Genomic DNA, 14,125 nt, shown 5'->3' with positions numbered 1-14,125 from the left:
ACACAATTTCCCAATCTCTAGAGAGCTGTGGAAATTTGACTCACATGTCGGAAATGTCCTCTCTTTTTTAACACCTGGTGTGGAAATCTTTTGGTCAGAGAGATTCTGAAGTCCCATTATTTTCTCCATTCCAATTTTTATTACTCTACTTTCCTTTTTTTTTTTAGATTCCAGTAACTCATTGCCAATGTTTTTCCCGTCAGAACATTGTTTTTGGGATCATCCCACCCCTCATCCACAACAATTTTTCCTAGCTGGAGGTTTGTAGACCATTCTTGCAAGAGTCTTAAATCCTTGGCCCCTCCTAAATTCAACCCAAAATGTTGCCACTGCCTGATCACCTGTCCTGAAATTCTTTCTCTTTCCTGCTGTAGTTGATGAATATTGTTCCGTCTTCCTCCTTCCCAATGTCCGTGTCATTCCTAAAGCTTTGAGAGCCAGGAATATTGGGCTCCCAACTCTGTATTGAGTTTACAAGATCCCTAGGGTGCTACGTCTGGATGGCAAAGAAAGTCATTTAGCAATTGCCAGAAGTTGCCAAAGGATCAAGAGTCTTTTAGATATAAAATTAATGCTTTGGAGTAGTGGATTTTGTGAAATAGAACAAGTCTTGATGACTTTTGAGAAATCACATCAACTTTACTCTTATTTGTAAAAGATTGCAAGTACTTTTAAAAAAGTAAAATTTGATATTTTCAGTTGGCAAATGTAGTGTTGGTGAAAAGTTTCTTTTAAATTGAGTCTTTGATCAATCTCTATGAAAGCCACTGTTTCGAAGACTATGAGATTGTTTCCAACAGGTCTTGAAATCTGTCCTTGCTGAGACAACAGTAATCATCATCTTCGAGAGGCAACCCTTTTCCCCACAACTCCTTACTTGCAAAGATAAAGTTGGATATAAGACTCCACAGACATTCACTGTGGATACAAAAATACCTCCAACCTTAAAATTATCCATCAAAATAAAGGCTGAGCTTTCTTGGTCTTTTATTTTGGGTGTGGTGGGCAATGGTTTTCAAGGGAGTGGGCACACAGGTTGTCCCACCAGAAAAATGCTCTTCTCACTACTTCTGAGCAACCCCACTTGTCCACATGCAAGAAGAACGGGGCAGCATCGGCAGCTCATCTTCACAGTGTCTTCAGGAACATTCCCTCCAATCATCATGGAGTCTGCTTCCTGACCACTAATACTGCAGTCAACTCCATTCACAAATCTCCCAATAGTGTCTTCCATCCTACAGCATAACCGAGGTAACCGCTGGGCTTGGAGTGGCAAATAGTACTTGGTATTTTCACCACACAAATGTCAGGCAATGACCAGCAGTAACGAGCAAAGGTTCAATCACCTCACCACTGGCATTCAAAATATCTAACCTTTAATGTAGACAAATATCCCAAGGTACTTGTTAGGAGCACACAGCCAGACAAAGACATCAACACAAAGCCACATAAAGCAACATTGAACAGGTGACCAAAAGCATGGTTCAAGGCAGCTTTTACATTGGAGAGATTTATCCATGGATTTCGAGAGCTGAAGGGATGCCTGCCACCGGTGGGATGAAGGAACTGAGGTTGATACGAAAGCGGATTTGGAGGAACACAGTGTTCTCAGAGGGTTGTAGGGCTGGAGGAGTTTACAGAGCTAAGGCCATGGAGGGATTTGAAAATAAGGATCAGGATTTTCAAACCAACGCATTGCTGTCGCAGGTTAGCGAGCACAGGGGTGACGGCTGAGTGGGACTTGGTGCGAGTTCGGACAAGGGCAGCAGAGTTTTGGAGGAACTGCAGGTTGGAAAACGTCATGGTATCAGCTTTGCGGAGGCTTCATGAGGAACATTCCTGGGGAGGGGTGAGGTGACCATTCGGGGAAGGTGCACCTGAAAGAGGTAGATCAGCAGCACGACTATCAGAGAAGGGCAGAGTGACTTATCCCCAGGCCTCAAAAAGCCTTTTCACCATCTACATGGTGCAAGTTGGAGCGAAAAGTCATGAACAGCAGTAGGCCATTGAGCCAGTCAAGCCCGCTCCGTCATTCCATTCATTACAAGAAAGGATATTGAGGGAGAAGGAGATGTTAAGATGTTCAGTGTGAGAGGCTCATTGAATATAAAGATTAGTGAAGGTGAATGACTTACAATCTCAGTGGGAGATGTGGCTTTTTTCCCCAATGAGGAATCTTGATACAGATTGAGACACATCAACACATGCTTCAGAAACCAAGTCATTACCAATCATTTTCGGGGGATATTTTACATTTTCTGGCTATTTTCAACCTGACCTCTCCCTGTCCTGATTTAGGTCATCCATTTGTGTGGTTAATCCCAACTGTGAGCAGTTCCTGCACACATGCACTGAGTGATCTCTCACACTCTTTATGGTGATGTGACGATAATCGAGAGAATCCTCCAATTGATAATACCTTCCCCCCACCTCCAGTCTTTCCCCCACCCCTCAATCCAACTTAGCCTGGGCTGCAATCAAACCAGGACCTCTCACACTCAGGTGAGTGAGCAAATCCTTTCAGACACTTTAAACTTCCCAACTTAGACTTCCTGGGGGGTTGATCCCTAACCTCTTGCTCCTTGACTCTAAAATTCAACTGCACTTCATTGGACCATGTAAAATGATCTCAGGTGGGTTAAACTCTCAGCACTGAGCAGGAGGGGAAGCTCTGTCCCCTGCACCATTCTGTTCTGGTTTTTTAGGATGAGATGCTCTAGTTTAACTCTCCCTTACCCCAGAAAACTATTCCGAAAGGTGAACCCGTTTTCCCTTACTCAAGGTTCTGAGGTCCAGGCTGGGACACATGGTTACTATCCATTCAACCAGTGGCCCATGTATTCTGTGCCGCTGGCTGATTTTTCACGTCTACCCAGTGGTAAATAGTATTGGTCACTATTGGTCTAAACTGAGCTTGCAGTCTCTCCAGCAGTGGCTTACCTTCAATCACCAGAATTCGAAGGAAGGGACACTTGCCAACTGACCCTCCCAGGCACATACCATCTGGACATGGAGAAATATCACTCTTCCTTTATCGGTGTTGGGTGGAAATCCTCAAACTGGCCACCTACCAGCAATACTGCAGCAGTACCTCCACCACGTGGACTGCAGCTTCAATGGAAAGCTCACCATCACCTGCTCAAGGGCATGAAGCCTTGTGAGTGATGTCCCATCCTGTGAGGAAATAACGTGCGGTTCAGCCAGACTTCTGCAGTGACTCATTGAGCCTTGCGTGGAGGAGGAGGAGGAAGGGCAGAGGAGCCTTATTACAGAGATTCAAGGTGGTAAATGGTGCCAAACAATTGCATGGTTTCATGTGCAAACGCCACGCCCTCACACACAACAAAATGAACCTCACAAGCAAGGAAGTTTGTTACACTTTATTCAACTCCATCTTTCTTTCTAAAAATAGCTCACTCGTTTTAACTACCCAAAGCTATCTATGCCATGAAATAGCGCGACAGAAAAATAGATTTCATTTTTTTACAATTTGTTTTAGTTCGAACACTGATCGGCTTTTGATGCCGTGGGAACAGGTCACCCCTCAAACAGGAGCAACTGATAGATTTTGTTTTTACCTGCAGAGATTTGAAATGATGTTGTTTCAAACAAGAGGGAGTGGGGGGTGGGGGGGTTCTTCGAAAAGGGAAAAAATGCAGTGATGGAAACTTTCCTGTAACAGGGCATTGGCCTGACAACGTGGGCAGCTGCAGAAACTTTGCAAAGAGGGATAGGCTGAAAGCGGGCAGTTTGCACGCTTTATACTGCCAACTCTGACCTCAATTTGATTCATCACTCCCTCCGTCCAAGTGAACTGGTGGTGCAAAAGTCACCTCTTGTTGGCAAACAGTTGGCATCTGTGCTGGTTGTGCTTCATTGTGGCAACACTAATTTCCAGAGCCAACGTCTGACACATGAACCCTTGCCCTGAAGACACATCTTCACACAAGTTACAGCCCCAAATATAATCACCTTGGATAATAATCTAACATACTGCCGCCGTGCTTCATTCAAATGCACCAAAGTGCAAAGAGGTAAACACAATGAGCCAAATTATCAGTGGCCAAACACAAGAAAGAGAAAGAAAAAACTTTTTAAAAAGGATTGTGATGAGTGTTTCTTCTCGAGTAAGGAAAGGAGCCATTGAATCCTGGTGATCTCAGTTCCAGCAGTAAATCAGGATTCCATTCACACTCCCTCGTCTCATTCTCCAATGTCCAATCTTGGATTTCATACATCAAAAGTGCAATTCGATTCTGGAGCAGACATTTTAAGTGTGCTTCCTGCGTACAGGATATAGCGAATGGCATTACAATATTGCATAAATCTTCCTGTTCAAATCATTCACCAAACTGCTGTCGACTGACTGCCTGTCATACACGTGAGCAGATGGCATATGATGCTCGTGGGAATGAAAGCTCAGGAAACTCAACAATTCCAGGGAGAACAGCTTTGGAAAGATGGAAATGCCTACATTGTGAAAAGAAGATTTCAGCAACAGCTCAAACCAGACATGGGGTTGGATTCACTCCACTTGTTCAGAGGAATGGGAGATTATTCCCAGTCATCTTTCTCTACCTCTGAATTGAAGTTCATTGCATGAACATATCCTTCATTAACTATTGAGGGTGAGGAAAATCACAGCTCTGGTCCTCTATTCCCTCCCTCCAAAGGTCACCACTGTAGCTCTCCAACAAGAACTCTCTCTAAGGACAGAGAAGATTGGGGACACCAGTCTGTCCCCCGAGGTAGCATGTTTTAACTCCACAAGATGACAAGGGAGGCAGGTTGAAGTTTGAAAGCCTCAAGTAGCCCAGTGACCTGGAACTGCCCCCAGCCCTGAATTGTACAGGCATTGTGTAACAGTACTGTCACAAACATGGCCCTCAGTGAGCAACTCAAGCGGCCCAGTAAGTTTTCAGAGGACTGGAGGAGAAGATATCCTTCACCTCACCTGATTTGCCTTATTGGCCAGTTCTTGTGCTGTGACTCAATTAAAGCAGGACTGCATCAGTACATCTGCTGGATCTCTTTACGAGGCCACACTGCTCACAATGGTGCAGTACTGTACTACTTCTCATGCAACTGCATGCTGCTGAGAAAAAACAAAGACCTGCATTTCTATAGCGCCTGTCACAGCCTGAGGATGCCCCTTAATAGCTTTACAGCCAGAGAAGAACATTTTGAAGTGCAGTTACAATGTAGGAAATGCGAGTGCCAGTTTGCACACAGCAAGCTCCGCACACACAGCATGTGAGAATGACCAGATCATCTGTTTTCGTGACGTTAATTGGGGTAAAATATTTGCCAGAACAACAGGGTTCACTCTCCTGGCTCTTCTTCCAAATAGAGGAGTGAAATTTTTGATGTCCACCTGAGAAGGCAGACAGGGCCTCGGTTTAACATCCCATGAAAGAGGAACAGCATCTCCAACAGTATAACACTCCACCCAAAAGTTTTCAGCTGAAGTCCCTGGGACAGGCTGTGAAGACACAACCTTCTGACTCAGAGGCAAGAGAGCAGCCATGTGAGAGGATCAACTGGGCATACCAATTCCATCGGGAATCAAAAGAGCTGGAAAAAGAGGCAGGCACGTTCAGATTTCCCCCTTTTCCAAAAGGTTAATCTCACAAGCCTCCAGCTCAGTTAACATGCAGGGTTGGGACAGCTACATTGCACTGTTACCACAAAGGATTCTTCACCAATGGTCTCAATAAAACATTTCACATTCATCTCCAAGAAGTGGCTCACATCCGTTCAACACTCAGACATTGCTCAGATTTCAGACAATCCCTTAACATTTGAGTCTGACTTGAACTGTGATAAAAAGTAGCTTCATAGAAAAATGGAGTAGTTAAAGACTAGGGTTGCCAACTGTGCTTGGATATATTCCTGGTAGGTTTCATCACAATGTCCCATGCTCTTGCTATTGGTTACCAAACATGTCCATCCTCATAGCTGCCCACCTTCACAAAACAACTGGAAAGTAGGTCGACTGTGACTCATGTAGATGACTCTCAAACAGCCTTCTCTCCCCCAACTCCCAGATTTTTATAACCGATAAATATGTTCAAAAATATTGGAGGAAAAAAAAAGATTTTTTTTGGAATGCTCCTATGATTTTTGTTTCTGTTAGATTTTCCTTGCACTGGGAATCTTCAATCCTTGGAGATTCCAGAACAATCCAAGAGAGGTGGCAACCATGTTCTACACCGTACCCCTGGCCCCCACCCCCCAGGTTAAATTTCTCGACAGGTGACACCCTGGAAGGTGCATGAATATGACACTCAACGGCAGGTAGAGAAGTGCATCGTCTCTGTGTCAGCTTGCCCAGGTGCCAACAGCCAAGCGTCCCCACTCAAAACCATCTCGTGCCAGTCGTTGCATCGGCTGCGCCCGAGCCTCAGATCTGTGCCCAAGACTCTGTCAGTTCTTGCACACGTGTCTCGATAATCGCACGCATTACTGAATATCTGTAAAAGAGAAACATCATGGTCTCAGGGATCCCTTTGGAATCATGGTGCAGCACTTCCATCAGTATTATACAGGCAGCGTCGGCTGGGATTAGGTGCTCAGGTCTCTGAAGACACAAGTGTTGTGTGATTGGCTCAACGACAGCTGTCATGTGCCAGAGTGCTTCCCACTAAGTCTGGCCTGACACCCAAATCTTTAGCAAATATTTCACTTCCTTCAATAAACTTCATCCTTTGATACTCTTTACATTCAATTTTGAGGTGAAAAGTTAAGCAAATGGTAGAATTTCAAAGTGGGGTCAGGATGAGGAATAGGCTGGGATTTACTGACACAAATCTTCAAAGGTGACAGGACAGATTGATAAGACTGTGTCAAAGGCATATGTGATCCTGAGCTTTATAAATAGGAGGAAAACATCACAAAAGTAAGGAAGTTACTGTAAAGCTCTACTGTGTGTGGAATAGGCAGGAAAGTACATTTGAGGTGGAAAATCAGTCATGATCTTTTTGAAGGGCAGAACAGGCTCGAAGGGCCAAATGGCCTCTTCCTCCGTCAATTTCTGATGGTCAAAACCTTTCGAGTGGCAGGGAGAGATCTAATGAAACACAGATTTGTCTCATCCATAATTGAGCACTGTGTCTTTAATTAAATACATCTTACTTCTGCGTGTACTTTGTGCCAACTTTTTCTCTCGCAAGTTCCCATGATTTTAGTTATAACTGAAATTTCCGATGTAAACATGTCACGCTGTCGTTACACCTCCCAGGTGCTCCAAAATTCTTCCCAGAAGTAACATTTGGTAGAATTATTAACAGTGCAAAGATATTCTCTAAATTAACCCAAAAGTGTTCAGAGCTCCTCCCAAAATTGAAACTATAAGCAATGATACAGCATTGTTATTTTCCTCCCCACTGCTGAGAACTCACTTGCGTGTTAACTTTTTCACTTCTCGATCTTCCTCTTCTTTGAGTTTTGTAATGAAGCTCTGTAACACTGGCATCTCAAATTTGATATACTGAGCAACCTGGATAGGGGCCAGGGAGAGGAAAGAGAGGAGAACGAAATATAAACAGTTAAACCAAAGCCACCTAGTGCTTTCATCGAGAAAAGATTTGCGCATACGGGAGTCCCTGACCAGAATGGGGCCAGACACTGGCATTTCCCTTCCTGACTTCCGGGCTGTCGAGCTGGGGTTGAGTATAGTTGGCTAGGGAAGGCGGAAATGAATTCCACACAGATGTATTCATCTTATATGTGTATGCACCTCCTGTACACTTTTTCTCATCCTCATGGAAACTTCCTATGTAAACGAGTCACTTTGTAATGACACCCTCCAGGCAGTGGTGGCACTGCAGCACCTCAGCTGTGCATCTCTCAGCTCATTCTCCTGCACTCCACTCTCTACTTGCTATCAGTTGTTCTATTTCACTGTAAACCATCATTAAAGGACTGTGTGAAAATCCAGCCTGAAGTGGTAGACTGCGATGAACCAGTCAACTTGCCTCAGGCCAACCCATAGATTGTGGAGAAAATATCTTCATCGCTCCTGGGCAGACACAATTACAAAGGTCCCTGCATTCTAGAGTCTGCAGCAGTGACACACAGAGGGACAGCTGTATACTCTTGAACAGTTTAATGTGTCTTGCTCCACCCTATTGTCAATCTCACCCACTCAGACACACACACTCCTGGTAACCCATCTCACGATCTGCACTTGCTCCAGCCAAAAATGATGTTTTATAAAGTGTAACTTTCTCGCTGATCACCCCACCAACGGTTGAATCGATCAGTAAATATATATATTTTTTTAAAACAGGGACTCACATCATACGTGACCTCTTCACCCAGGTCCTTCTCCATGAGAAAGATTTTAGCTATATCTTCACAAGGCCCCTGAAGTATGCGGGAGATGAGAGGATAGTCGGAATCCTTTAATTTTGTTCTTTCTGAAAAGACATAAACAGATTAGAGAGAAAGCTGACTGCAGCTTTTCTAGTCCTCAGTTACATTGTAATGGAACACAGAACAGAGAGTCAGTGTGTACTGTTCTGTAGCTCTGGGTTACAGAAGAAATGAGACCGTGCGTAGACCATATGGCCCTTCGAGCCCGCTCCGCCATTCAACAAGGTCATAGCTGATGATCTACCTCAAATCCACCTTCCTGCCCGCTCCCCATATCCCTCGACCGTTTGAGGAGTCAAAAATCTCTCTATCTCAGCCTTAAATATATTCAACGATGGAGCTTGTACAACCCTCTGGGGTAGATAATTCCAAAGATTCACAAACCAACTGAATGAAGACATTCTCCTCATCTCAGTCCTAAATGATTGTTCCCTTATCCCAGCCAGGGAAAACAACCTCTCAGTGTCTACCCTGTCAAGCCCCTTCAGAATCTTCGATGGCTTCAGTGAGATCACTTCTCATTCTTACAAGTGCCACAGAATATAGGTTCAATTTACTCAGGCTTTCATCACGGGACAACCCTCACGTCCCTGGGACCAATCTAGTGAAGCTTCACTGCATTGCTTCCACTCCAAGTAGATCTTCCTTAGACATGGAGACCAAAACTGCACACATTGGCTCCAGGTGTGGTCTCACCAAAGCCCTGTATAATCGGAGCAAGACTTCCTTATTAATTCCTGTCCTCCAATTCCCTTGCAATAAAGGCCGACATGCCATTTGCCATCCTAATTGTTTGCTGTATCTGCATGCTAACTTTGAGTTCCTTGCACGAGGACACCCGAGTCTGTTTGAACACTAACATTTACAAGTTTCTCACCATTTAAAAATATTCTGATTTTCTATCCTGGCCAACTTGCGTTGTACTATGATACTGTGTCTGTTTGCACTGTTTGGTTTGTTTCTCTACACTGAACATTAACAACATGAATGACATATATCAACCACCAGGTCTCTTTCCTGTCTACATCCCTGTAAAGTTACACTATCCCATACAGGACATTTCTCCTTCCATGGAGAGGGAACACTGAAGTGCAGTAGGATCATGCCAAGCCTTCCATTTGGATGTTGTTAGCCTACCTTTGGAAAGAGGTTTTGCAACTGAGGGAAAAAGGAAGGCACAAAGTGGGGAAGAGGCTCAAATGGAAAGGGGAAACTCTGGAGGTGGCCCGCAGGAAATTCAGCATCTGGTGGGAATCCCAGAGCAGGCAGTTTAACTTCAGTCTGGAGCTCAAGTGAATGTTGCTAATCTTCTGGCAAGGTTAAGGCCCCGTCACCCACTGAAGTACCCAGCCAGTGGGGAGCTCACAACAGGTCCACGTCCGAAACCTTAACTCCTCCTTCAGATTCTGACCACTCAGCAGTATATTTCCACTAGTTTCACTCCCAATCTGCGGAATTAGGTTTACATCACATTGTTCTCTGCTGTGTAACCTTGTTTTATCATTTCTCAAGAAAGACATTGTGTCCCAGAGTAAATGTCAGCCATCGACTCACCACCGCTGGTGTGGACAATATAAAGTGCAAACTCATCAGAATTGTTCTCAATCTGCAAAGGAAGAAGAAAAACATAACATTGTTTCTGAAAACATTCCCCTTGTACAAGGCCTTCTTGTGATCACTCTGGCCCTGCCCTGGATCTTCAGTATTCCTGATTTTCTACAAACCCCCTTCGTTCCTTTGTTGGTGCAGGTCTTAATCATCATCAACAACATTTATTTACCACCCTCAGCATCAGAAAAAAATTCTCAAGGCGTTTCAGAGACGCAAGGAAAAAGATTGGACGTGAAGCCAAAGGAGACGACATTCGGAGGAGTGACCGAGAGCTTGGTAGAGGTAGATTTTAAGCTAGGACTCGGGGACAGAGACAATGATTGGGGTAAGGGCTGGGACAGAGGTCGGGGGGGGGGGGATGGTGGGGGGACAGATGTACGAGTAACCGGAGGTAGAAGAATGAAGGTTTGGGCGCGGATGGGGAGAGTTGAACCGTGGTTCCAAGCTTGGAGAAGGTTTGCAATATGGGAAAGGTAGAGGCCATGACGGGATTGAAACATTGGGAACAGGAGTTCAAATGGGAGGCTTTGGCAGACCTGGAGCCCATGTAGTCTGGCGAGGACAGAGGTGCTGGGTGTGTGGGACTTGGTCTGGAGCAGGAACCAGGCAGCAGAGTTTTGGATGAGCCATTGTTGATGGAGGTCAGGGGCTGGGAAGATGACCGGGAGGACATGACAAGAGTTGCCATGGAGATGGAAGAGGCTTCCAGCAGGAGACGGGCTGAGACAATGCTGAGATGGGTGAAACTGCAGAGATGCAAGGAGGTGGTGTTAACGATGGAAAGGATATGGAGTCGGCAGCTCAGTCTGGGATCAAACAGGACACTGAGCTTTTCCGTGTATTCCAGAGCGAATAAAGATCCGACAGCTGTACAGCTGTACAGCATTCCCAAAATGGGAAAAAGGACCAGATCTTTTCGAATTCGCCTCCCAGCTCCCGCCAGAGTTCACTGCGGAAAGATGACGGCCCAAACAACACTGAGGTGCTGTGCGTGAACCAGAGGTTGAAACCATGTCACACTGATTGCACAGAAACACTCAAATCCAAGAACAATTTCCCACTGACTTTCTTTGCTCCCAGTAACTAGCAGAAGCAGATCAATTGCCCAGAAACTGCTTACCTTAAACTTGTTGAAGAGTAGGTTCAGCACCTGAAGAGTGCTCATAGAGCTGTTTACCCGGACATTAGTGACAGAACCAAAGGCTGGAGTGAAGACAGACGTCTGCAAAAAGAGAGAGTTCCACAAGAGACTGTGAAAGAGACCGGGTGAGCCGATAGCATAAAGCTCCCACTAACATAGCAGGAAATCAATTCCTGTACCCCGACCATCCAGGAAGCAGCATTGAACATCTCTCAGGGGCAGTCGGGGCTGTTTAGCTGGTTGAGGATTTGAAAGAAGGGGCTTAACTCTGCATCAAACTCAAAAACTGATAATGCTGGAAAACACTCAGCAAGTCAGGCAGCATCTCCAGGGAGAATGAATGACTGTCGGATTTAGTAACATTGACTTGAAACATGAACTCTGTTTCTCTCTCCTCCCCACAGATGCTGCCTGACCTGTTGAGTATTTCCAGCATTATCTGATTTTATTTCAGGTTTCCAGCCTCGATGGTGTCCTGCTTTTTCTTACTCTGGGTCATAACTGACTCATGAACTGATTGAGGCTCATTCTGCTTCTGGTTGGGTCCCCCAGCACTAAGGTCGCTCAGTTAAATCAGCATTGGATCTTTCTGCAGTTTCCTGGCCAGGGTCATGTCCTACAGCAGACAGATGCACGGGGTCAGGAGATGGTGACCAGTAACAGGAGCCCAGGGCTGACTCTACCTCTGCATGATAGCATCCTCGCACAGCGGAACTAAACCCAGAGTGAGATCCGCGACTCAGCACAGACCTGCAGTGAACCTCTGACTACAAGCTGGAGATGGTGAGGAACAGTCGGCTCGGGTTACTAATCCTCTCGCTTTGTCCTGGACACTGCTGGCAGCAAGTGTGGGAGGGAAAAAAAATCACAGGGGACACTGAAGGAGACAATATATCTTTCATATGCTGTGAACTCACCTGTTCAGTAATTATTGGAAAGGGGTAAAAAGACTGTTTGACTGAGCAGGCTGGGGAAGCAATGCAAAGAAGTGTCCAGGAATGCATTCAAATCTACAGACAGTGCAATTCTCAGCCAAGACTCTGATCGCATTCCTGTCACGATCCTGTCTGAGGTTTTTGGCCGTCAATTGATTCATTACCTTATGATTATAAAAGTGACCATTGATGGAAAAGCGGTGCCGCCTCATTCTCCACTTGTCACTCGGTGACCGCAGGTTGGCTCTCCGGAGGATCAGTGCTCCCGCATCACTCTTGGTCCTCATCAACTGAGAGCTCCCTGAATCACAGGAGTCGCTGCCCTCGGAATCTGGAAAGGCAAAGGAGCACACAGTCCATTCATTCTCCAGTCCCTTCTCCTCACCTGAAGACACAAAGTGCCCTCCAACCTCATCACCTCATGTCTGAGCGAGCCACTGAGTTAGCAGTAGGCTATTCCACCGGGGAGGGCATCAGTCAAGCCTCAATCCTTCCTCAGCAGCAGTGGAACTGCCAATTCCACTGCTCCCGGCTGCCAGGTAGAGAGAGAAAGACACAGAGTGACAGTCAGCAGATGGAAGAGAACCATGACTGCTCAGGCTGGACCTCATTTGTTCAAAGCCAATTTTCCTTTTGGTGGCTGATGAATGGATTTAATGGGATAACACTGGTTCAGGATACAAATGGAGACACGAGTCACCTCCGCAGTCAACATCAGCTCAGCATGGGCTGAATTCAACCTTTCCTTGGCCAAATCCCGTTGACTGAAGGAATGAATGGGGAAAATAAAGAGAACCTTTTTCCACTGCTGGGAGAGTCCAGAACAAGGAAGCAGAATCTTTAAAAAAAAAAGAGGCAGGCCATTGAGCAGAGAATATAGGAAACACTACTTCACATCAAAGATGGTCGAAGTGCACCAAGAGTAGTAGATGCCAGCTCAATTCAGCATTTTGAAGCTGAGAGGGCCAAGGGTAGAAAAGTTCAGATGCAGAGCAACAGCCCGAATCTCACTGAATGGCAGAACAGGCTCGAGGGGCTGAATGGCCTCCTCCGGTTCCTGTGGTCCTCATCAGAGGTTTCGAGTTTAAAACATCCAACATTTCAACATCAGGGATTGAAGAATATTTTCATGACATTGCAAGGTGACAAGTGATTTTACAGGCATCAGTCTGTGTTGCTGTCTTCCTGTCCTCGGACAGACTCTCTGACTCGTTCACTGTGATGTCTGGGATAACAAACGTGGTCTTCGATGGCCTGTGAAGGATACACCACATCATCAGGACTCAAACAGAAAGGAAGCAGTTAAACAAACAGTAGACAATCTGCACTGAGAACCATCTCCCAACTCAGTGATAAAATAATGATTCAAAACAACAAAAATCAGCAAAGTCCCTTCCTCTACCCTCCCCCTCCCTATTACCTCCGCTCATGTTTTCCCCTTCTGTTAACCTCCATTACCACCTGTTACCCTGCCCTCCTCCCCTTTACGCCTCCCCGTTACACCTGGTTCTGTTGATCCTTCCTCCCAGTCCTGTTAACCTGTCCTCTTGTTACCCACCCCCTCCCATTACCCCTTCTGCCTGTTACCCATCCCCCCCACTGCACTGTTCTCCGCTTTCTGTTACCCACCTCCTCATTACCCCTCCCCATCCTCGTCAAGCCTCCTTGTTACCCCATCCTCCTCTTCCCCACATAGTCCCATTACCCCCATTCTCATCTTCCCCAAATACTCCCATTACCCTATCCTGTTACCCCTCTCACTCACCCTGTCCGCCTGGTCCCGAACCCCTCCTATCATCCCTATCCAGTTAACCTTCCCCCCTCCCATTCCCCACCCCTCCCATCAGCCCCATCCTGCTATCCCTCCCAGTCACCCTGTCTTCGTGTTACCCAGCCCCTCCCATTATCTCTTCCGCCTGTTACTCCTTCCCACCATTACCCTGTCCTCCTGTTACCCTCCCTGTCACCCCTTACTGTTTTGGAACAGGTTGAAGTAAATCATTCTCTGATACGACTGGAATGTTGCAGTGTAACTGGACTAAAAATGGCGGAACTGGATCCA

The 14,125-nt window shown here is 45.9% G+C and overlaps 1 protein-coding gene across 6 annotated transcripts in view; it reads right to left on the bottom strand.

Annotated features, from left to right (window-relative positions):
* Positions 1 to 3,365: 3,365 nt before the first annotated feature.
* rassf2a (Ras association domain family member 2a) overlaps positions 3,366 to 14,125 on the bottom strand; it is a 48,808-nt gene continuing 38,048 nt past the window's right edge. For all 6 annotated transcript variants that reach the window (XM_068023038.1, XM_068023037.1, XM_068023041.1 and 3 more), the window contains exons 5-11: positions 13,223 to 13,317; positions 12,228 to 12,394; positions 11,108 to 11,209; positions 9,931 to 9,982; positions 8,299 to 8,420; positions 7,401 to 7,498; positions 3,366 to 6,473 (exon numbers count right to left, since the gene is read on the bottom strand). In XM_068023038.1, the coding sequence (XP_067879139.1) occupies positions 6,404 to 6,473; positions 7,401 to 7,498; positions 8,299 to 8,420; positions 9,931 to 9,982; positions 11,108 to 11,209; positions 12,228 to 12,394; positions 13,223 to 13,317 (706 nt within the window). In that variant the 3' untranslated portion in view covers positions 3,366 to 6,403. The remainder of the gene's footprint in view (positions 6,474 to 7,400; positions 7,499 to 8,298; positions 8,421 to 9,930; positions 9,983 to 11,107; positions 11,210 to 12,227; positions 12,395 to 13,222; positions 13,318 to 14,125) is intronic.

Source organism: Heterodontus francisci, chromosome 47, assembly GCF_036365525.1.
Source record: "Heterodontus francisci isolate sHetFra1 chromosome 47, sHetFra1.hap1, whole genome shotgun sequence".
Taxonomy (NCBI): domain Eukaryota; kingdom Metazoa; phylum Chordata; class Chondrichthyes; order Heterodontiformes; family Heterodontidae; genus Heterodontus; species Heterodontus francisci.
Note: the sequence above shows the minus strand (reverse complement) of the source record. Positions and strands in the feature narration are given on the sequence as shown.